Source organism: Aulonocara stuartgranti, assembly GCF_965226115.1.
Source record: "Aulonocara stuartgranti genome assembly, chromosome: 2".
Lineage (NCBI taxonomy): Eukaryota > Metazoa > Chordata > Actinopteri > Cichliformes > Cichlidae > Aulonocara > Aulonocara stuartgranti.
Window position 1 is genome coordinate 32,588,598 of NC_138940.1, and position 24,771 is coordinate 32,613,368.

Consider the following 24,771-nt stretch of genomic DNA (forward strand, 5'->3'; position numbering starts at 1 on the left):
TTAAAAAGTTGCCTAAATCTGCCCAAGTTTGGAAATCATTGGGGCCTTACACTAGGGTCTTGCTTTTTGTATCAGAGACCGAAGATATACTAGAAGCTATAGACTACTGAACCATTAAGTATCCAAGGCTGACTACAGCAATTGGCATTTATCCACAGACATATGAACAGGCACTAGAGCCTTGCCGGAGTAGCAAGGGAGGGTGGGTGTAAAGCTTCATTACCACTCACTACAGAGGAGACTGAAGTCACTGTTTCAAAACACTGAAAACCAAGTTTATTGTATCACATGGAGTCATTCACCAGTTCATTGTGTTGCCCAGTTCAGTAAGCCGATTGGATTCAGCTAGTATTTTATCTGAAAGACAAGAGGGAAGTGTAAGTACAATTACAACATGCAGTTGTGGTAAAATTTAGACATTAGGAAACATACCTGCGAAACACCTGTGTAGGAAGAAGCGGGTACCATTTGTGCTCCAACCTGGTAATAACCTCCCACCACTGGACTGCTCACATACAAGCTGGGAGTCTGAAGGCTCTGAGCTGCTCCAACAGCCCCCACTGACTGTGCAAAGCCGGGGTAGGGGTGGTCTTTCAGGTAGTGAGTGCTGTGAGAGTAGTCTCGTCCCTGCTCGTAGTCCTGGCTGAAGTGACTGACTGTGCCCGCAGGGTACTGGCCAGTCAGGAACAAGAAGTCAAAGGATGGATACGGACTACCCCACAGCCCACCCATTCCAAACTGTCCTGTGGCAAAGCCTGGGGATGCCAGTCCACCCGCAGCAGCAAAAGCGTCCATCGTAGCTGGGACAGTCCTGCGACCTAGTTCTTCTGTCTCCGACTGGTAGTCCCCAGCCTCAGCAGCCTTCTCATAGTGGGACAACTCTCCTGGTTGGTACGCAGGTACTGGTGGTAGAAGCGCACCAGGCTCATCAGCTGTGCCAGAGGCAAGGCTTTGAGGGTTGGGTGATGATTCCTCACCGAGCTTGGGAGGTGGGACAGCCCAGTTGATTTCTGAGAACAGCAAAATTTAAGCCAAGGTTACCAAGGATTCGGGTCAGGAGATCCTAATGATTGCATTTATACTGCATCATCACACTAGGTACCAGCTGCAGGTTGAGAAGTTGTTCCAGTTTGTGCAGAGCCAGCTGTGCTTCCTCCTGCCTGAGCAGGAGCGGAGTAACTGGAGCGGAGTAACTGGAGCCGGTGTATGGTGCTGCCACACTTTGAGCAGCATGTGAGAAACCAGGCTGCTGCACTGCAACACCTCCATATGGAGCACTATAAGGCACAGCTACAGAGGGGTATGGATAAGGTCCTCCCTGGCTTAGGGCAACATTAGCACCAGTATTTGCGCCGCTTCCTCCAGTAGAAACACCAACATTTGAACCTTTTGAAAGAGAAAGCCACACAACACTTGCTGGTAATGTTCACAATAAATGTTTGTAGTGCATCATGAAAGATTCCATTATTTACCAGCTGCAGGTCGAACAGCACCTCCACCCTGTGTGGAGCCAGTTGTGTATCCTCCAGCCTGGGCAGGACCAGAAGAACTGGAGCCAGTATATAATACTGGCACGCTCTGGGGAGCATATTGATAGACACCAGGCTGCTGCACTGCAACCCCTCCATACTGAGCATTATAAGGTACAACAACAAAGGATGGGTATGCATAAGGGCCACCCTGGCTTAAGGCAACATTACCTGCAGTGTTTGTGTTACCTCTCCGGTAAGGAGTGCCTGGATAATAGCCTGAGGGAGAAGGAAACATTAATAGAAGTTAAGCACTACAGTTTGTATATATGGAAAAGTTTCACCTACCTTTCTCAAGAGGAAGGCTGCATATATGCACAGTCAGCAAGACAAGGACTGAACCCCTAAAACATTTGTAAAAGATCATTAACTATAATAGGCCAGAAGATCAGAAATTAAAATACACTTGCCACATACCCCAAGAAGTAGTCTGTTGTCATCATTCTGAAGGCTATCAGCAATAAAGTTGACTGAGGTGAAGGCTTATAAATGCTGCCAGAGAGCAGTCTTAACCAATCAGAGCCTAATGACTAAAAAAGAAACACCTGCCTGAAAAGTGAATCACGCTTCAGCGTAAACTGCTCAGGTGTTTGAATGAAGATAACACATTTTAATTTGTGTTTGTTCTTTTTCTTGTTGTTGTTGATGATGATTATATTTTTTGTTGAAAGCAAATGCAACTTTAATCCAACCATTAATGCACCTTTTTCTCCTCTCACTGTTCTGTTGATCTTTGTTGTGAATTGAGGCACAGCATCACCTTTGATCAGATTTCTAGTCTGTTTGAAAATTTCAGCGTCAATATAAAAAATGTAAAACAAAACACAAATAATGTATCACAGTATCACACCAATGTAGTACTGGTGATGGAGGGAGTGGAAGAAATCCCTTTCAATAACTATTCACTGAGAGGACCAGAGAATTGGAATTAGAGTGAGAATGATAAAAGAAGTAAACAACTACACGCAAACAAAAAGATTCACCAGTAAAAACATTCAGCTATGGAGCCGGAAACAGCTGGAGAACGGGGAGGAAAAGGACACATAAACACCAAGAGGATGTTTCAGCATCACAGTACATTACAATATATGTCAGTGGAAGAAGTACTCAGCTATAGTTAGAGATAGAGGGGAAATGATCAAATGTGGTTTCAGGCAATCATCCGACTTGTTTTCTTAAGAGAAAGTAGGTCGTTCAAGAAGAAGTAAACATGTCAGTATCAAAAACGCAAGAAATGATTTGTTATTTTTGTTTTTATTCTTAATTTATGTATTCATATATCCAGTTTTCCCACACTTTTGATGACTCTCATGCAAACCAGTGAGGCTTTATTCTTATTTACATGTAATCCTATATCCTATAATCCTGCGGAACACAATATTGTTACGTTTTATTCAGCGCATTTTTTTCCTATGGTCACACGGTGGCGCAAAAGGACCGTAGGCACACTTCACGAGCTAGCGTATATCAAACACATAGCTATTAGTTCATCATGAGACAGATGAATAGTACAAGGAGTCGAATTTAGTGAAGACGAGCAAATGCAAGTTTTAATTAGTATTTAAAGTTATTCTAATTAAAATATTTGATTCTTTTTAAGAAATTAATTTTTGTAGAGGATTAAACCTGAGCAAAGACCAGAGCTGGGAGCAGCAAACCAGCTAGTACTCATATACTAAGAGGGTGTGTGAGAGCGCAGAAGCCTCCCGAGTCCTTTCTCCAGGCTGCTTTCATGTTACAGGACTAACAATGTGTGGATTTAATGGACAATGGGATCGCTGCAGGAGATCACAATATCACGTAAGTGTACATCCTCTTACAAAGACTTCAGACAAAGCTGCCGACTAAAAATAGACTCGAAGCTGTTTTCTAATGAGGGCAGGCCTGCCTGCAGTTTTGTGTGTGCACACAAACAGAGCATCAACATCATACGGGTCTGGCTGTGCAGACACTGCACCAAGCAAGATTACAGCTTAAAAAAAAAACACACTGACGCCTCTTGTGTTTTTTAAGCGCATACAGCAAATAAAAAGAGTAAGAGCTGATTAGTAGAATCACATGCAACTACACTCATTGTTTTAAATGTAACGACTTTTAAAGTTGACCTAATCTAAAGATGTGGTCAGACTCATGTGATGTAAGTGCCTTTGGAGGTTGCGTGGTTGCTTGTGCCAGAGCACAAACAAACCATTAGCACTTTGTTGATGTCAGAGGTGAACGGTCATTCTGATGTGATGTGATTGGAGGGTAACAGTAATGCAAATAAACAGTGGTTATAAAGCAAGTTATGCAGAACCTTGAAGCAGGAGCAGAAGATCACAACAGGTACCACTCCTTTCACCTAAGAACCGAAAACTGAAGCTCAACAAAACTGAATGGTACTTATAGTAGATTGGAAAAACATTGCCTGGTCTGATGACTATCGATTTCTGCTGCAACATTTGGACTACCAAGTAAGCATTGTTTAAACACCTGGACGCTATTGCTGACCATGTCCATCCCTCTACGACCATAGTGTTCCCATCAGAAGATGGGTACACTGTGGTCATAAAGGGATCCAGCAGGATAACTCACCATTTAAGAAATTCACTGTACTCAAATGGCCTATAAAGCCACCAAATCTTATCCAAAAGAGCATTTTTCAGATGTGGTTCAATGTAGGAGTGCATCATGGATGTGCAGCAGACAATTCTGCTGCCACTGTGTGATGCTGTGATGTAAATATGAACCAAAATCGCTGAGCAGGGATTCCAGCACCTTGTACCACAAAGAATTAAGGTAGTTCTGTAGGCAAAAGGTACTAGCATAGTGTAACTAATAAAGTGACGGTGTGTGAATGTATGTGTGCTTAAAGAATAGTTTCCTAATTTTGCAAGTCTGTCTTAAAACAACACCCATTTCCTGTTGTCACAAACAAAAAGGGCGACTATTGCTACTTTGCTCTTCCTGCTGTTATCGTTCTGGCTTTTAAGATAGAAGGCCGAGATATCTGTGTCCAAGTCTATATCAGTATTATTGATTGGGACAAAATCCACAGCTCCCTCTCTTTATTTTTGAACGTTTATCTGAAGAATGTGGTTGTGGTCTTAAAAGGAATTTTAAAAAATGAAATTAGAAGATTCTTTACCGTCCTATAAACTTCAAGTAACTGCATTTTTATGCATCAACTACATCATCGATCATGTGTGTGGAAGGGTTTTCTTGGTGTTCAGATATGTCCACCGAGTTAAACGAAAAATGATTATCATTAATTATGCATATGTGAATGCTTTGTTGTCAGTAAACAGATTGTTATTTAGAGAGAAACTCAAATCTTTCATCTTTAGTGATTTATACTGAAGTGTGAAAATTCATCATTAAGGGTGGGCGGGGAAAGTTGTCAGATGTCATCTTTACGGGGGAAAGAGTTAAAAACGCCTGTTCTTTAACTTTTAAACATTAACTAGGTCTGTGTTTGTCCGTTTGCCAAAGGTCACATGGTCATTGATTCATTCATACCAGTGAACCTTCACATTCAGTCATAGGTACTCTCATTCACTTCAATTTTGACTCCCTTCGTATGCAATAACAAAGATTTGGTCTCTTGGTGTGAAAAAGTGAAGCTGTTTCAACTGTGCAGGAGTCTATGACAACATTACCCTGCTGCTCACTTGATTTACGAACTCAGTAGATACTTTCCTGATTGGTTATGGCTTCAGTTGATAGTTTTAAGTCTTATTTACTACAACATGATCATCATTTTGTTTTAGGTTCGAGCTCACTTGTTATTGAGAAGTTGCCGCCACATCAACAGTCAGATCCACCCCCTAACTCGTGACTGATGGCTCTTAAAAACATCCTGGTGGCAGGCAAAATGCCAAACTTCAGGTTTCAGAAGTCACAAACAAACGTCACACCTGTTCAGTTGAGGAGCTTCCTCATCCAACCTGACAGCCGCGCACTGTGCAAGCCAAAACTCGCCAGCATTTTTGAACAGTACACATAAGTTAAAGAATAAAACTGTAAATCTTGTGACAAAATCCTATGTTTAGAATTTTTGTCACCAGCTAATCTCATAAGTCACATGTGGCACTAACTTTTTCTTTTACCTAAACGTTTTCAGAAAGAGGAAGTAGTGAGTGTGATGTCCCGTGGTTTCTCTATTTGGGGATCGAATTTTAAAGAAATATAAATTCGATGACATGTGACAATTTCCTGTCCAACGGTTTGCTGATGTTGGCACTTATCAGACTGGCACGAATGAAGAGTGTGTCTGACTGCCCGTTATGCAATACAGCACACACACACAGATTTCCATCACTTCTGAGGATTGATCACAGTCATTTTCTGCAGAAGACTCGCACTAAAATACTGATTTATGCATGTATGTATGTTTATGTCCAATCACATGAATAATCATATAGATGCATGTGTTTTCATATCAGAACACTCATTTACTTTTTCTAAAGCCCATAACCCTAAAGGCAACCATAATGACACCTGCACCTGGTTCGATTCATAATCAGACAAATTTCTAAGCTTCCAGATACACCCAAAAAGCTCCAGCATCACTTTTATGAAGCACATTATTACCAAAGTCCTCTTTGGTGATCTGATCTTATAGTGAAATGCATCCCTGTCTTTTTTTTTTTTTGCAGACTCAGATGAAAATCTAGCTTTGTTGTAGCCTAGCTTACAACAAAAACTGTAAGAAAATCCATTCATCAATACCTGTAAAGTTGTTGATTGGTGGGTGGTGGTCAAAGTTTGCAGTGACAGTAGGAGAGACCTTGACTCCCTATGAGGCCCCCACCTGACTCCAGTCACTCACGTTTTGCGATGTGCATGATCCTGTTTAAACAAACCAAAAGACAACAACAAAAACCAATGAGTGAAAAATTTGAGGATTTAAAGTTCTGTGAGTGAAAAAGAGGAAGAGGAGAAAAACGCTAGAGCAGACAGTGGTGAGTGGAGCAGATAATAATGAATAAATATAATGCAAAATAATTAAATGCTGCTGCCTTAACTTTTGGGGAGTGACACTTGAATAACATAACTTCTGGTTGCACAACATTGTTTCTTTTGTTTACTTTGCCAGTTAACATTAACTTAGCTGGCAGTCAGTCGACTCTTAACTCTTCCAGTCACTCTGGAGAGAGGAGCTTCTCATCTTTAAAACTCAAAAAAACCTCCAAAATCTGCCTCAGGTCAACCATGTTTTTGGGTCTTGAGAAAATAACAGTGGGCAGGCCAAAGGCTGTAAGCAGCACTGGTCGAATCAGCGCTCATTGCATGTTGATGTGGGTTTAGTTCTTTAAGAGAACTTTTTAATGTTAAGATCACTATGTGTATTTTTTGATGCTAATTAATATTTTTATTGCCAATCGAGTGTCAGCCTGTTATACTGTCCTGTGAACTCTGGCTGTTTTTAAGAAGAGCGCAGTTTACCTGCATAGGCCAGCCCGCCCAGTGTCATCCTCAGCCATGCTAGTTACCACGACTGCTACAGAAGCACTAAACTACTTTTAACTGAATAATTATAACTGAGCTCACTTTTGTCAGCAATATGGATGTTTACGTTTTTCATTACCAAATTGTATTAATTATTGTAACTTAGTGTTAATGCGTATCAGTAGACTTCAGCTGAAGGGCCACAGTGACTTTACTGGGTGAACTTAGACCCATCCATAACTAAATAATAAAATTCCATCACTCCTCAAGACCTTTTGCTGATTTTCAGTCCAGTTCTTGTGTAATTTGGCATACCTCATCCTTTTTTCGACATTTCCCTTTTTTTAAAAATGGCTCTGTGACAGCTGCTCCTCCACTGAGACCATTTCTGATTACTATTTTATGCGCATCAAACTGTGTTCCCTTTGGCATTCCTCATAGATTTGACTAAAGGAATGGGAACAAAATATCTGTTTTGCATCAGGCTGCTTGTAACAAAGTGCCTTAATATCTAATTTAAAATTGGTTCTTTACTAAAAGGTCTGTTATGTGTAGTTGCAACGATGTTTCATCACTTGAGTTAGGTCCATTTTTATATAGGCCCTAGTTGACTCATAGGTCAGTATTAAGTGGCTTAACAAAGATTTCATGGACTAGACTGGACTGAAAATGAGCGAAAAAGCAGCAAATGTTCAAAGAAGAACGTCCAGAAAGCCTTGGAAACTATTATTCAAGACTAATTTAAACAATTACGAGAAATTCTGGCTTAAATTATAAAGAAATGAGCGTTGGCTCAAGAACTTTGCACAGCACTATATTAGCTCATGTAGCATGTCTCAAAATGCTGGAATGGGTCAATAAAAGGCTGGACACTGGACACAGCATACCAGCTGTCAGCTGCTTTGAATTGTGGTTGCAGTGAGCCAGCATATAATGGAGGGCCTAGGAGAAAAGGTACGCACCAAATACATTTAGTTTGTGTGTCATGGATATGACTGGGATTCATGCCAAACAATGGTAACTGTGGTGTTTGTACTCCCTTAATCATTTGTGAGGTAGAGGTAGAAACTTGATCTGTCTCTCATTGGTGAGGTTTGAGCCACAGCGGCAGAAGAGAAATGTGAAAGTCAACGGAAATGTGCCCTTGTTCTCGTTCTGCATCATCATCCTTCGAGCGAATAAAATGTACGCTGGCACATCATTCTTTACTTGTTACACTCACTTCCTCCGTATCATGTCACCTAGGGTCACCATTAGAGTTGGAGTCCACTTTGACTACCGGGACATTAAACAGTGACTCTGGACTGTGACCAGAAAGAGTTCATGTGCTTTAAGACCTTTGGTCATCTTTCCAGTGAGGCTATAGCTCCACTTGCATGCACATAGAAAGCTTTGGTTTCAGGAAGTGTGCTCAAGCTTGTTGCGTGTCAAGCCATGAGTGTGTGAGCTGTGTCTTGTGATGAGTAGTGATGATGATATATATGTGTTTTTATAGTAATACTTCCATTTACATCTCTGCCCTCTCATAACACCCTCTTTAACTTGTTGTAGCAGCAGAAACCCATTGATACAAAAACAATAAGGTAATAAGAATGACTTTAAACAGTTTGTTTTGTAACTGACATAGATCACACAACAATATGTGCTGCGTTTTCTCGTTTGCTTTAGCAACAGTGACATCCTGGCATCCCACACCCAAAAATGCAAATACAAACAAATCACATGTTGGTGAAATTAAATTACTTTATTTGTTTGTTGTAATGTCACTGTCGCCATTTTCCATCCTTCCCAACAACCTCAAACTAAAGAAAACTGACAGAAAATCAATCACCATCTGGTTATAATCAATAATCTCTGGAGTCTGAGTGCAGGCTGTCTCAGTGACTGTAGGGGACCAAGCAGGCAAAGCTGTGCTGTTGAAAAAGTGGGTTTCATTTCAATCAAAATTAAATAAAAGCATTAAAAATATTATTTAATGCAAGACATATAAATTTAGCAAATAAATAGGGCGAACTAAATAAACACTGCTCATAAATTACTGCTTACAAAACCTCACTTTAACAAAGAGAGCTAAAACACACGAGAGCACCATGAACCTAGAGTAGTGGAGCAAACCATTATGGATGCAAAGGGGAAAAATCACAGGGATAACAACTAAACTCACCACAAAGAAAATCCATGAACCCCACAGGTATCACAACAAATGGTTTGGTCCATTAGCCTCTGTATTTCAAACAACTCAGCCACCTGCTTTGAGTAACCATGAAGACCTGGAGCAGTCGACGTTTAATGCCAGCAACAGAGAAAGAGTGATTAGTGCAATTTCTATAAAACTCATTGTGTCGAAAAATGGTTGAATCAAAATAATCAGGTAAGCTAGTTATCTCTTATAACTGCACATTAGCTTTAAAGTCGTAACAAGGCTGTGAAACCTCAAACCTGTATGAGGGATTTAGGTGAGTGCAGAGAATGAATGGATGTTACTGAACTTGTTCCAGTGGTGTGTTTTTTGAACTTTGATCATGCAAACATTTTTGATAGAGGGACCTAAAGAATATTTGGATGCTAAAAACAAAGGCCTATCCTTGAAGCTATAATATGGAATTTTGTCTCATGTGTTAGAAACCAACCACATATTTTGAAGGTTCACCTTCACTGTAGAAGATGAATTATTTAATAGGTGAAGGATATCAATCGAGCCATTATGTTCAGCTTGTCTAATTCAGGGTTGCACGGTGAATGGAACATATCTCTAGCACAGGGCAAGAGTCGGGGTACACCGCTCTAATCACAGGGCTAAGGCTCATTTACCAATTTAGAACTACCAGCAATATAATTAAAAAAAAAAAAAAAGCTAACGAGCAGCAGCTGGATCGAAATCCAGAACTGTCTTGCTGTGAGGCAATGGTGGTAACCACTGCTCCCCTGATACTAAGGATACTGTACAAAAACTGGGATGTGTAATGTGTGTTTTCTGGTGTTTTATGACTGCCTTTTGCAGTAAGCCGGAATATCTGCAAAATGGCACACTGTTGGACGAAAGCACTTCTGATTTGAAAGGAGCGTGACACTTACTTTTTGACCGTGCAATGTGGTCCACTCGCATATGCGTTGTGCCAGAGTTCACACTGAGGAATCGAGCACTGTGGAATATTTGGATGTAATGAACAGAATTATGTGAGACAGAAAGAACTCCAACAAACCTGAACTTGGTCAGAATCTTTGAATAGTCCTTTACAGCAGCGGTCCCCAACCTTTTTTGCGCCACGGAACCGTTTATGCCCGACAATATTTTCACGGACTGGCCTTTAAAGTGTCGCGGATAAATACAACAAAATAAAACTAGTACCGGTACCGAAAAAAAGATTTATTCATAACACACGTGAAAAGACCCAGGAAAACAGAGTTAATGACAAAAAAAACGATAACAAAATAACGCTGAAAACCGACACAAACCCTGAAAACCATACATTTCACACTCGAGCCTCAACTCTCGCGGCCCGGTACCGAACGTTTCACGTGGTCCAGGGATTGGGGAGCGCTGCTTTACAGGACTGGGCACGTCTTATTCAGGTGAGTGAGTGGGTCAGGCAAGTTTTACAGGTTTTTCCCATGTTGTCTTCCTAAAAGGGGAAAATCAAATCCGAGCAAGGGATACTAAATAAGCAAGTTTGTAATATTTATGGTTTCTCAAGGGATGAAGCAGTGTTGCTTACACATAACGGACAACTTGGCATGAACCAGCTTTAAATTGTAGCTTTAAGCACTTTGTTTTTGGAACTGGCTGTTAGAAACTGAAATACATTGTGTTACTATCTTTATAATCTATAAAAAGTGCCAAAGAGAACAGGTTGATAGAAAAAAATAGTATTTTGACCTAACAGGATGTTTCCAAAGTGCTATTAGCCAAAACCCTGGAATATTTCAACGTGGTGTGCAATCTTTAGAAACTAGACAAGCTGAAGATGGGTTTTTAAGTCTGCCAATAGCCTTCCATCTGTCACTAGTATCAACTTCTATTTTATTTATATAGAAGAACAGTAGTTTCTACAAAACTACAGAGAAAACCTCAATAATCGGATGACCCAACGAGGATGCACTTGGCGACAGTAGGAAGGAAAAACTCCCTCTTAACAGGAAGAAACCTCCAGCAGAATCAGGCTAGTGGAGGGGAAGTCATCTGCCGCGACCAGTTGGGTGTAAGGGAGGAAGACTGGATAAAAGACAGGCTGTGGAAGAGAGCCAGAGATGAATGGCTGGGAATTCATCTCTGAGTGAGTGGGAAAGTTCCTTTTCCCACTCACCAGAGTGAGTGGGAAAAGGAACTTTTTAAGCCTAATCTTAAAAGTAGAGGTGTCTGTACCCTGAATTCAAACTGAGGGCCATCTACGAACATAGCAGAGGCTTTTGGCCTGGAATCTTTCAGTGTGGTGTGCAGCTTTCTTTGACTCTTCGTTTAATGAGTAAGACAGAATCAAACACTGCAGGCACTTTACTCTTGACTCATTTCACTCCATTGTAACAAGTTATTAGAGTAGTGAAATCTTTCTGTTCTGACTATCTGTGCTTTTTTTTTTTTTTTTTTTTTTTTTTTTTTCTCTTCCCCCTCAGTGTCACCACTTTTGCGTTCTTGTTGGATGATGTTTTTTGTGGGGGGGGGGGGAGTTGCATGCAAAGTTAATCCCTTATGTAGAAGCCTTATTCTAACCCTCTCCTTTTAATTTTAGTGAGGGGCTAATTATGCATTTTCTCATCAGCCTGGAGCACCGTGGAGAGTCATGAGTTACTGCAGCATCTTTTTTACAGCCTGTCAAGGAGAAAAAACCTATCACACATCCTTTTTTTTTTCCACGTGCACCAGCTGTGACAAAGAGGGTTCCACACGGCACTCACGTTTTTTTTTGTTTTTTTTCCCCCTCCCCTGTCTGAGTCACATGATCTTTTGGCTAAACTGTCTTAGCCTCCCAGCATCCACATCTGTCCTTTCTCCCACAGTGTATGTGGCTCTGCTATCTGGCCGGCTATACGTGCGCAAGTGTTTGTTTTCTTTAGCCACTAGCACCGCGAAGAATATTTTCTCTCCTATAGAGCAGAGAGGAGAAAAAACCGGAGGGAGGGAACTGATGAGGAAGAGGAAGGAAGAACTGTTCTATATAAAGCAAGCGCGAGAGGCTCAAGCTTGTGGTTTAAGAGCATTTGTAGAGACGCTTGGAGGCTGAACTGTGAGTACAAGACGGTAATGAACTGGAAATCATTGTAACTGAACAGCAGAGCGTTTTATGTGGAATACTTCCTCTTTGTGGCAACACGAGGTTAATCTTAGTAAGAATAACTTCTTTTTGTGTAACCTATGAATTCATGCAATATGTGTCTCTGGAGGTGTGACCTAAACTTGAGCAGGGCATTTTATGTCCAGATGTTTTCAGTTACAGCTCTTACGCAGCTGAAAAGGTTTTGATTTAAGGCGTTCTGTTTTGGGTTTTTTCATTTTCTTGTAGTAGATTTCTTGTAGTCTTTCCCTTTCAATTTGGAAGGGATGGAGAAACAGGGAAGGTGGGTTAAGGAAGAGCTTGGCATGCAGCAACAGGCCTGAAATGGAAACAAACCACGACTGCTAGACAAAATAAATGACTGCTGTTATATGGTCACATCATTCTTATTTTTCTTTAAACATAAGAATAAAATGCAGTATTTTGGTTTGGTTCTTTTAGCAGGTGCTGTGAGTGAAGCCCCCTCTGACTGTGTACAAGTTTGTGACGTACTTGTGAGTGTGAGCTGAGCCTGTGCGACCATGCCAGGGTCTGGGAGCGGTTTATCGGTGCAGCGCTGCCTCACCTTCACCACAGGTCTGGTGGAGTGCCTGTGTTTCGCTGGAGCCGTGTTTGGTTGGGCTTCTCTTGTGTTTGTCCTCAAGGAAGAAGGCTACTTCAGCTCTCTGTGTGTCAACGGCACAGGAGTCAATGGAACACTCGTTTTAGGTCAGTGTGATGTTCTTACCTTCACAACTTTGAGCAACAATAAGCTTGAAAATGGCTGAAGGATGGAAATTAATCAATCACCTGTTCCTTCTGTCTTTTCTAACTTTTGTTTCTGCAGATTGCGCCGGACAGGATGAACAGTTCTCGCTTATTTTTACCATTGCGTCTTTTATGAACAACTTTCTGACGCTGCCGAATGGTTTCCTTTTTGATCGGTTTGGTACTACAGTGACTCGGCTCTACGGAATGTAAGTCCAGCACCTTAAATAGTCAATGAATAATTCTAATCAAGAACATTCATATGAAAAATGTACTCTTATGTGGCACTAAAAGCCCAACAATCATGTTAAGAGAAATGAAGTGGTAAACTATTAAAGAGCACCAATAAGATGTCATAACTTTTGAGCAACAACTGCACAGTGCAACTTTTAATTAGTTTTTCCTCGAGATGTGATGGTTTATTGAAATTCTGCAGGTAATTCTAATATATCCTGCCCACAAATAAAATGGACTTAAAAAAACCCACAAAAAAAAACCCTCCTAACTGCAAAGATCGTCTGTTTTTTAGATAAACAGGCATATTTTGACTAAAATGTTATCCCAGATTTTCCTGACAATTCCAGAGGAAGGATCCACTCTGTAATAGGACTTTTGCAAAACTTCTGGTCCTTACTGTCATGTTGAATTTCAAGAGTTAAAGTTGGTGGTTAGATGTTTTTATAGCATCTGTTTTTGAGAGTCCACTTTTAAATTCCATCATCTAGAAAACTACTTGAGAATTTTCTTTTAGGGAAGATATCAGGAATTATTGCGCGGCAAATGTGGAATTTCAGGCACATAACTCGGATTACCACAGAATGATGGATGCATGACTTTCCTGAAATACTTGGATATCTGATCTGACAGCAGATTTGGAGGCTTGAGGAACCACAGTACTTCAGCTTCTCACAAGTTAGGGACGTAAATAAAACAGTCCAAATTAGGCGACTAGTGTCACAAATATTAATATCTGAATTTGACCCCATGACCTAAATCGAAATGAGCATTATTTTTCTATCTCTGTCTGATCTTTGAGTTTCCTCGTGATTTCTAACAAAAACTCACATTAATGTGCGATAGCCAAAGATTGTTTTGAAAGTAGAGTAAGGGGAAATATTTTCTTCTGCTGCCAGAGATGCCGTCTAAAGTTCAATTAAATGTCAGATTTAGCAGGGAAGGCAAGAAAATGGAAAGACGGTTAATCACAGAGTAATGTTTTCTTTTCTCCTCCAGATGCTCAGAATCCAACACTAAGCTGTCATCCCTCCTCAAAGTTAATCATGTAATGGAACACCAGACATACCTCTGCAGGGTTCTGCCCCAAATATCTAAATCCACAATAACAGACTGGCACTGAACAGATTCATATGTTTCCAGTTATACAGGGTGGGGTGAAAATAAATAGCCAAGGAATGCTAGTAGTTGTAGAAGAGGCACCTAGTGCAGATGAGGATGCTTAGGCCAAGAAAAGGAAATTAAAGCTCTCCAAACGGCACCAGAAGCACATTTACTTGGTTGTGAGTGATGGTGTGTTAATGTAACGCATCTCAAAACAACCAGTTTGCCAAAGTGCTGCACAGTTATTAGGACACTAATGATCAAGAATTCATCAAATTGTTTTAGCAAATTGTGTGGCACAAATAACAAATGATACTTTTCAATTGCAGATTTCTTTACACCATAGGTACAGTGATGGTGGCCTTTTCTACTTCAGGTGAGAGTTCTCAAATAAAGATCAGAGTAAATAAATATCAACATGAACACAAATGTTACAGCTGTTATGTTTTTTGTTTTTTCTTTCCCCTTTTTAGCTCTGGCCATCCTGCTCTTCCCAGCTCTCTCCCTCCTGGCTGTGGGTGGCATCTTATTTCTGATGACCAACATGCAGGTACTGGATCAGTTTAAGATTACTGCTGCGACATCAGGCAGTTTTAATAAATTTTATTATACATTTGACTATTTCTGTAAAAAAAAACTCTTATATATTTTTCTAGAATGTCGGTTTGATCATTTTCCTGTTTGGGAAAGTAAAACCTTTTTTAGACCTGTCACATTTTAAACCTTTAAACCTCTCGACTTCTGAAATGCGCTTTTGCTTGTGAGCTCTGTGTGTAGATCACCAGAAAGAGCTGGAAAGACACATGATTATAACTTGCTAACTGACTCATCTATGGCCCACTTTGTCAGTAAAGCACTGTGTGAAGAAAGAGGTTCGACTGTGTGACCTTTTGTGATCTGTGTTCTGTGAATGTAAGACGTTCCACTCTTTCCTCAGGCTATCAGCAAACTGCAACAAAGCCAAAACACAGAAACCATCTTCACCACACTTTTTTTTTTTTTTTTTTTTTTTTTTTTTGCGCACAAATCCCTCTTGGGGAGGCCACGATGATTTATGAATTTGAACCACATTCTACATTCCCCCTCGAGCAAGACCTACAGCCAAGTGTTTGGACAGTGACAGGTTTTGTAGTTTTGCCTCTGTACACTGGATTTTTAAATCAAACAACTTGGGTGTCATTTGAAGTGCAGACTTTCAGCTCCAAACCTAACTGACAAACATTAAGCTGTCTCAAGGTTCAGGAGATGGATCGGTGTTCATGCTGTAGCTCACTGCTGTAAGGCAGCTGCATTTTTCACATTTGGTTTGACTTTGACACGATTTTCACTAAAATTACGTCGGCTCGAGCTGTTATCTACCATAGCACAGAACTTAAAAATAATCTTCAGCTGTGCACACTTGACTCCTAACTGAAAAACTGAACCAAGTTTATCTATTCTCCCCTCCCTTCGTGGGGAAAATAGATAAACTTGGTACAAATATTGAATTTGCATTTGGTCGCTGTTCACAGGAACTCTCAGTACAAGAGACGTAATCGCCTTCGGTTGTATCTATCAGTGATAGCAAAAACTTTAGGTATGCCCAATGTGTGTTTTTTGTCCAGAAACTTACAATAGACAACAGAAAGATGAATGCAGAGGGGACCAATATCAACTAAGAATTTTAAAGAGCCCCCACAATAACATTTAATTCAATTTTCCTAAAGGTAGGAAACCTGTTTGGCTCACGTCGCTCCACCATCATCACTCTTTATAACGGGGCCTTTGATTCTTCCTCGGCACTCTTCCTCGTCATCAAGGTGAGAAACATTTACACACAAAAGAATCAGCAGGATATATTGATGCTGTCTCGTGTAGCAATGATCACCACTAAATCTCTTCTTCTCCTGCAGCTGTTGCATGAACGTGGCATCGCTCTTCGCTCTTCCTTCCTGTTTCTGTCCGCCTGCAGCGTCGTTCACCTGCTCAGGACTTTCTTCTTGCTGCCTCGGAAATTGATTCCATACCCGCTGCCGGATAACTACACATACGGGTATGAATCCACGGCAGACGTCTCAGACGAGTCTGCACTTAAAGTACAAAGTGTCATTTTTCTAAAATGACAAAGGACCATAAGGAGAGGAGGGATGCGCAGTTTTAATCAGTGGGAATGCTGGATAGAAAGCACCTGGATGCAGAAAAAGTGTGACTGGGTGAATCAGAAATGTTATGTAGTGCATTTCTGCTTGAGCTTTATGCAAGGACCAGTCAGTTCACATTTACAATAGCACTAATGTGTTTGGAAAGTGCCAAATGTACCTTGCAGCGTGGTTGCTAAAATAAAAACTGCAGTGAAGATGCATGAAATGATCATGCATGAGTTTAATTTTACTTTGATTAGTTTGTCTTGTGTTTGTGTTGCTGCCAATGAACAAAACCTGGAGTGGACAAGGAGGGCAGAGTTAGTGCTAAAGGAGAGTGCCATAGCTAAATCAAAAAGAGGAATCAGAATAGTTTCCTCATAGAGAGTTCCTGTTTTCATAGGAAACAGATCAAACATGCATCCAGTGCTTACTGAGAAAGCTCTTACTCAGTAAGCTGAGTAAGAGAGCTCTTTACAGCCAATGATGACAAAGGCCCAATGATGAGGACATCAGTTGTATTAAAATCAACAGAACAGTTAAACCTCAGTATGAGGACAGCATTTTTTTTTTCTTTTTTTTTTTTTTAAATGCACTAGAGTCCCCGCCAATATAAACACAAAGTCTAAAACTGATCATAAGAGCAGAAATTTTATAATTGTGCATAATTTTCCTCACCTGTAGCTCAAAAGGTAGAAACGTTTGTCTGCTTATTGACATGCAGACTAGAGGTGCCAGGAATCAAACCACCAAACTTCCAAAGTATCCTTGAGAAATATACTGAACCCCAAATTGATGCATGTGTCTGAGAGTGAATGCTATGTTAAAGGACTTAGGAAAACTGACTTGTGTGTATTTGTGTTAGTGGCTGAATGAGGTTTGTAATAAGAAAAAGCTTTGAATGCTCAACTTTTACCTCCCCCCCCCCCACATCTCCATGCAAACATCCTGCATAATTTAAAATTCCAATAAACTCAATTCATAAAGTAAATGTAAAACAACTCGCTCGGTCCATTCTGTGTGCCGTTAACCCCGCTGTGACTTTGACCTCAGGATAACCTGTGGTAAATCGGACAATCGTATTGGTGAGGTGGCGGAAAACGGAGATGCACAGAAGGTAGAGGAAGTGCCGCTCAACAAGGATGCATCTGCAAAGCAAGGTCTGTGCCCAACTTGGAAAGAAAAAGAATGAACCAATCATACACAGTGCACTTATCCACTGTGATTTTTTTTTTTTTTTTTTTTTTTTTTTTACCCATCTCTTTGCCTTCTTTCCTCATCTCTGTGATCTCCCGTCTCTCTCAGAGAAGAGTTTCCGTGACTGTTTGCTGTCCAGGTTCTTCATGTGGCATCTGCTTTGGCTGTCAGTGATGCAGCTCAGGCATTACCTGTTCATTGGCACCCTAAACCCCATGCTGCAGAGGCTCACAGCTGGAGAGTCCTCACTGGGTAATCGCACAAACACCACATCACTCAGTCTCAGCTCTAAGCACTTGAATGTAATTTTACTAAATCAACATGCGTTAGGTACTTTGAAAATGCATCAGTGTCTAAATTCTGCTTCATTAATAAACTGGCTTATCTTACACAGTAAGTGCAGTGATTTACAAACTAAAACTCCATGTTTTTGATGCCTTTTGAACCATCATGTCTCATATTTTGGTGGACTCTGCCTTTTATCCATTTTGTTTGTGTCCCTGCAGTGAGTCAGTACACCAATGCCTTTGCGATCACCCAGCTATGTGGCGTGCTGTGTGCTCCCTGGAACGGCCTCATTATGGACAGACACAAGGGCAAACCACGAGCTGAAGGTAACACCATGACTCTAATACTGATGTAGAATAAAAGACAACACCTCCCATCCCTGTGTGGATTGAATAATTTTCATGAATTCATTCAGTGATGGGTTTACATGAGATGCTGTCATGGTTTAGTTTTTGTGCATGCTATTTAAACTAGTCTTTTTATACCTTGTTTGAAGTTTTGTTTAAGTTTTACTTTATTTCAGACTAATGATAGGGGAGAAGAAGGGAAACTTGCATACAGTATATAAAGATTTGTCCACTTTAATCTTCAGTCTCATCTGAAGAGAGACCCTCAGGCTGGCTGCAGATTCATAAAGAGCGACATGCACACTTCAGTCATTATTGTGTTTGTAGGGGAGAGCGAGCAGGAGGTGGACCTGCGGGCGACGGTGCTTTCTCTCTTCCTGACGGCCCTGCAGTGCCTGTTGTTTTCCATTTGTGCCTCCACCCCATACCTGCCTCTTCAGTACCTCACCTTCATCCTGCAGGTGCTCAACCGCTCCTTCCTCTATGGCGGCAACGCGGCCTTCATCAGTGTGGCGTGAGTATCAAACATGCACGCTAATCAATGAATAGTTTACATTTCACAGCACTCTTTCAACACAACTGTAACTCCACGAAATATTTCTGATATTTAATGAAACACAAAAGATAAGAAATCTGTGGTTTAAAAAAGATAACACATAAAACACATATCTTAGTGATGACTCATCCATCAAAACAGTGAAAAAACAATAACAAAAGAGAAACTTATCAGAAAGAATTGTTTTTGATGAGGCATGTAATTTTTTTTTTTTTGTTTGTTTTTAAATAAGCCAACCTCTATATACACATGTGCATAGAGGCAGGCAGGTTTACACACTGGTCTTTAAAAATGTTTAGAGGAGAGCATTACTCAGCATTTCCTCTTTAGATCACTAGATGGCAGTATATAACAGCTGTGTTTATAACATGAAGCATTTCATTCATCCAAATTTGGGATATGCTTTTGCTACAGCAGTTAAAATGAAGTCAAACACAGCAAATTAAAATAAATTATTTTAGTAAGTAGAGTAATGCCTAAAAGCGAAATCTTACAAATAGCTAGTTTGTATTTTGGAAACTTCTGGGATTTTTTTTTTTTTTTTTTTTTTTTTTTTTTTTTTTTTTGGGGCAATCTCGTCTCTGGTTTACAAAGGTTGGTCAAAGAAAGGGAAAACATCCATTGTGCTGCAGTTCTCTGGGTGAAAATTAATAAAAAATTAGTAACCCCAGGTGTGTAAATAGATCTAGATCATAAGAGGAGAAAAGTAATTCAAATACCTCAAAAATCTCTTGCCACGGCCAAAGTACTCAGAAGAGCATCTCAGCAGCAGCAGAAGACCACGCAGTGGCCTCTCCTGTCAGCTAAGAACAGGAAGCTGAGGCTGCAGTTTACAATAGAAGAACACAAGACTGGAAAAACATTGAGTCTAAACTCTTGAAGTCAGAATTAGATGTAAACTACATGAAAGCATGGATCAGCAGTTCAGGCTGGTGGTGGATTTTCTTGGCAGACTTTGGGCCCATTAGTACCAGTTTAGCATCATTTAAATACCTTGTTAGTAGTATAAATCTAAATTTAAAAAATGAATGTATTAAAAAAAACCAAATATATTAAATACTTAATCAACAAAAGTGAAGTCAGCAGAACAAATAATGCATTGTAGGAAGCTGCTGCATGAGTAATAAGTGCTCAGTCTGTACAGAGGGGGACCAGGATGGTCTAAGTTTGTTCAGTGACATCATCTCTACCACAGCTTCATATTTTTAAATGCATCAAAGGGTCTTTAATGTTAGCTGCTGACAAGTAAATGTATACAAATGCTCTTAGACTGCATGTAAATATAGTATACTTGTAATAAGTAATTATTTCCACATTATTGCTGCCTGTCCTGGTTAAATAATTCTTGTGTGATCTCCTTCCTCCTTACTTTCTCGCTCTGTGTGTTTAGTTTCCCATCCTGCCACTTTGGGAAGCTGTATGGTCTGGTCATGGCTCTGTCTGCGGTGTTTTCGCTGCTGCAGTATCCCTGCTTTGCTCTGGTTAAAGTCTTGGATGGGGATCCGTTATATGTAAATACATTTTTATGATCTATCCTTGCTCCTTATCTCATCCTTTCTCTCCTCACATCTTCATCATTTTTTTTCTCCATTTTTTTTCCAGGTGAACATTGGTCTGACACTGCTCAGCCTGCTGGCCTTCATCCACCCCCTCTCAGTCTACCTGCACTGTCGAAGTGTTTCCTCCCAGCGGGTCAAGAATAAAGCCATGACGCAGTCTTCTTAAAGTCTGTACAGTAACTCATTCTTATAAGTTTACTACCAGTGAGAATTGCCTCTTCAACTTGTTTCATGTGGTTAAAGTGCTATTTCCACATTCCTGACAGGAAGTATTTGTTTGCTCTTTAGGCTCTGTACTGAAATAATGATAGAAGCTGATTTTTCTTAAAACTACAAATGGTCTTTTTCTTTGAGGATCACCAAAGTTTGCATCTTATATTAGTGAGATCTCCTCTTAATCAATGACTGTGCTTATATAATTATATGGGGCTTTACTTTCACCGCACCAATAATCTGCTTGTCTGCATTTTGGTGCTATTGCCTGTTTTTCCTTTGCAGACGTTCATTTTAATAATTTCCCCAGCTACTGATTTGCTCAAATTAATTGTGTTTTTTTTTTTTGTTTTTTGTTTTTTCACACTCACATGATTCTCACTTTATATTAACACACACCTCCACAGCAGTGCAAATGTAGCTATAGACCAGCACTGAAACAGCAACCAAACCTTACACATCATCTGTCAAACACAGTTCTTTGAATATTCATAAAAATCATCTCAAATGTACTTAAAACAAAACTGCTGCTCGGCCCGTTTTATTAATATTTGCATCGTTTTGCTTTAGATTGAATCTACTGAAAGACAGAGCCTGAAGAACAACAAAGCATTCAGATACTAACTTTACTGGCTGTTCTTTTTTCTTTTCTTTTTTTTTTTTTTACGTACCATAAGTTGGCTGTAAATGAATTTCAGATTGTAAAGTGTGCATTCGCAAAGCTTTGTGTATGCCCAGTGCAAAAATGACTATCTGTCATAGAAAAGATTCTGCTCTGCAGCTTTTTAACTCCCTTTTGCAATTTCAGAGTTTAAGCAGGCTCTGAGCTGCTGTCTCTGAAGCATGTAAACAAACCGATGGTGCTAATGTGTCCTTTTCTCTAATCCTGCTTTACCGTCCGTTTCTGTAATCATGCTGGCTGCCCTAATAATATATGTGCAAAAACTATGACATGTCTTGATTCTTGTTTTAATGCACTTTTATTATTACATCCTTTTTTTTTTTTTCTTTTCTTTCAAACAATTGCTAGATTGTTGGCAAGATACTGAAGGTATGCATGGATTTGCATAAAAACTAAATGAAGTTACAAAGTTTTCTATGAAGTTACTATAAAAGTAAGGATTCCATGAAATTGGGGGAGATTATAATTTTGCAAGTACACATCAGATTGAAACAAGGTGAAATATAATTTTTATTTTCCTGAGCAAATATGAAAGTAACTTGGGTCCAGATGAAGTCTTGGATCCAGGGGCTCTGTTCACACATTGTATGGAGGGAATTCCAGCCTTGGCAGAGAAATGCTTTCAACAAATACACTGCTTTTGTTTTTTGTTTTTAAATATTGTGTCATTGCTCCAGTGTGAACATCTTCAACTTCTCTCTCTGTGTTGTGTTTTATGTGTTTTTACCTCTAATGAGTAAAGGACCAACAGTGTGGCTATAGTGAGAACATAAGGGACATTTGGGAACAAAAGCAATAATTGTAAGCTCGTTCTTGGCTTTGAGCTATTTATTTAAGGAATGTCTTGACAGTACGTCAAAAACATGGTTGATGAGGGAAGTGGAGAGTATAAAAACTACTTTGCCATCTGCTTGCTTCAGTGCACATGGTACAAACTGCACTGACATCATGACAATAATCAACAGTAAGGGATGCTTGTTTGCGTCCAGGATGTGAATTTTCAGGTGTTCAGTGTGGAGGAGCGTGGTTTCCTTTTTATTTTTTATTTTTTTTAAATGTGTTGTACCTGGTAATGTTGACATGTGAAGGATGTTAAAGGGAATGTCTCCTATAGTGTTTGTTTCAGACTCTAAGTATTTTTCTGAAGTGCCAAGTGTTAAGAGGTAGTAATAATATTGAAATTTGCATGTAAACAGTACTGTGCAAAAGTGTTTACCCATCGCTCGTTTCTTTATATTTTGCAAGCTCTTCTTTCAATATCGGCTGCCTTTTGCTCCTTTCTCTGTCAAGATGATCCCACACTGCCTCATAGTGAGGTTCAGGCTCTGGGAAGCTCAACTGTGCCTTTTTTGTTTTTTCACTTTATCAGGTATGCTTTTACTGCACTGCCAGTGTGCTTGGAATCTTTGTTTGGCTGAAAAACGAAGCTGTTGACAAGATGTTTTCCAGATGTATCGCACGTAGGAATAAAATAGATTTACATTTTTCTATGGTCAAAATTTCACAAATCATGACAACACTTCACCATGCCGAGATGTGCCAAGTTTTTACATAGTAACGCTAGGGTTTCCTTGTTGGTGCAAATTAATTTTTTTTATAAATATACCTTATCAAACCATTATCTTGGGCATTTTATTTGTAGGTTAGACTGCTCAAAGCCACCTTTAAAATAAATAAATCTGAGCTCTTGGAAGCAATCTAAAGAAACTACTCAAGACTTTGCACTGTCTTAACCTACAAACTTCTTTTTTTCAGCAACAAAGTCTTTTGATATTTATCTATAGTATAGTAAAGGGAATTCATATTAGCCTTGAATGCAGTTTCAGTTTTTAACTGTGGTGAAACTGTTATATCCTCATGTGCAGGTGCCAAAGAGATAGAAAGTGCAATTATGATGTAAAGAAACCTATGAGACATGTCCAGTATATGTATATTTTACATGCACATATCCAATACTATATTTCAATAAATGTGACAATTAGTGGCTTTTTGTCCTTGATTTATTGAATGTTTTGTCTGTTGCTTGAATACTTGACCAAATGATGTATTATTGCAATATGTTTCTAAAGGTGTGTGTGTGTGTGTGTGTGTGTGTGTGTGTGTGTGTGTGTGAGATATAATTATACATTATTTAGGATTTAAAGCAACAAATAAACCACTAGATATATTAAATGAATAATTGAAGACCATCACTGAAGATAATTGGCACCTGCTCAGCCAGGTTTGGTTTATTTATGGTGATGAAGACTGGGTCATTGTGTGACCTTAGTCTTTTTTTTTTTTTTTTTTAAGTTTGAAAAACTAAACACGCTGCCATCATTGTGGGTGCGTTGTATGGGAGAAAGGACCATCTACCAGGATAGGAGGCTTCTGTTCCACATATTTTTCTCTTTTAATTTGACAGATGTTGCGTGCTCCCCATCTCTATGGCACTGAAAGGCTAAGGAGGTGGAATTGCCATGTGTAAAAACATGAAGTATTGAGGCTTTTCACATGCGATGGCTCTGTGGTTGCCTGACAGCAAAAAGATCATTATGTGTTTTAGCTTCAAAGCATGCTACCTTAATTCGCTTGTCACTGCTGTGCACTTGAGGAAAGAGAGCTGCAAAGTTGCTGTTCTGTTTATAAAACTCATGATGCATTAAACAGCTTTATAAACTGAATATTAGGTCTTCAGTTTGCTGCTGCAGAATTAAAGACTAACATTAGGAAATCAATCTCAAGACTACACACCTGGAAAGAATGCTGTTAGTCCAAACAGAAGACAAGTGAAGGGTTTTAACATGAAATGAGACAGATTCTTACAGTATATAGTAACCATTTGTACATAGTATAGGATTTTGGCTTTTTGTGCACAGTTTTCATTTATTTTTTCCATTTTTATTTTTAAATCTAATTCACTTTTTCTTCCTGTCCATGTGCTGCTGTATGTAACAAGTGAATTTCCCAGTTTGGGATTAAATAAAAGCTGCCTATTCTGCTAATTTAAAACATCAAAGCTAACAGGTGTGAACCAGTTTGTGTGTAAGAACTTTTATGAATCCTTGGTTTCAAACGGCCTCTGTTTGGATGAGATGCATCCAGAAATTTGGGACGTGCTCAAAATATGTGACCAGCACAATATGTGACAGAACAGCATAAAATAGAATTACAAATAGTGAGCTCATCAGACCTGTAAGGGTAGACCATGCATTACCTGCTGCCAGCACACATCCTGAAGCCCCGAGGATACTGTCAGAGGTCAAACGGCAGAGTGAGCAATGTAGTTGCCATCTTTAGAAGAAGGTGGTGCATGTTTGCATGAAACAAACCAGAGTTTGTTAATGTCAGAGAAGTGTTGTGCTCAATCTGTTGAAAACAGATCTGATATCACTTCACACCTGCAGGATTCACGGCAGCCTTGGAGGACAGCATGACTTCTCCAGTCATACTCATACTGTTGGCAATCCGGGTGGCAGTTGCCATGTTTTTGTGGGAAGTGCTGAGATTTCAGAT

At 39.7% G+C, this 24,771-nt stretch overlaps 2 protein-coding genes across 9 annotated transcripts; one reads left to right on the forward strand and one right to left on the reverse strand.

The window, feature by feature from the left end:
* Window positions 1-253: 253 nt before the first annotated feature.
* LOC309713684 (uncharacterized protein) lies at window positions 254-2,006 on the reverse strand. Of its 3 annotated transcripts, XM_082545489.1 has the most exons (7): window positions 1,947-2,006; window positions 1,818-1,873; window positions 1,701-1,748; window positions 1,473-1,613; window positions 1,103-1,386; window positions 433-1,010; window positions 254-357 (listed from the first exon to the last, which is right to left on the reverse strand). In XM_082545489.1, exons 1-6 carry the CDS (start codon window positions 1,970-1,972, stop codon window positions 819-821), a joined length of 747 nt encoding a protein of 248 aa, XP_082401615.1. In that variant the 5' UTR covers window positions 1,973-2,006; the 3' UTR covers window positions 254-357; window positions 433-818. The 3 variants fall into 3 exon arrangements, with proteins under 3 accessions (XP_082401615.1, XP_082401613.1, XP_082401614.1); XM_082545487.1 differs by having other exon boundaries at window positions 1,473-1,748; window positions 1,947-2,000; XM_082545488.1 differs by lacking the exon at window positions 254-357 and having other exon boundaries at window positions 430-1,010; window positions 1,473-1,748; window positions 1,947-2,000.
* Window positions 2,007-3,004: 998 nt separating this feature from the next.
* slc43a3b (solute carrier family 43 member 3b) lies at window positions 3,005-23,262 on the forward strand. Of its 6 annotated transcripts, none has more exons than XM_082550133.1 (13): window positions 3,005-3,329; window positions 12,671-12,937; window positions 13,056-13,185; window positions 14,644-14,690; window positions 14,788-14,864; window positions 16,021-16,113; window positions 16,207-16,346; window positions 17,488-17,594; window positions 17,740-17,883; window positions 18,138-18,245; window positions 18,594-18,780; window positions 20,213-20,333; window positions 20,425-23,262. In XM_082550133.1, the coding sequence occupies exons 2-13, from the start codon at window positions 12,751-12,753 to the stop codon at window positions 20,545-20,547; spliced, it is 1,464 nt and encodes a 487-aa protein (XP_082406259.1). In that variant the 5' UTR covers window positions 3,005-3,329; window positions 12,671-12,750; the 3' UTR covers window positions 20,548-23,262. The 6 variants fall into 6 exon arrangements, with proteins under 6 accessions (XP_082406259.1, XP_082406260.1, XP_082406255.1 ...); XM_082550134.1 differs by having other exon boundaries at window positions 12,674-12,937; XM_082550129.1 differs by lacking the exon at window positions 3,005-3,329 and adding an exon at window positions 9,219-9,330.
* The last annotated feature ends 1,509 nt before the right edge of the window (window positions 23,263-24,771 follow it).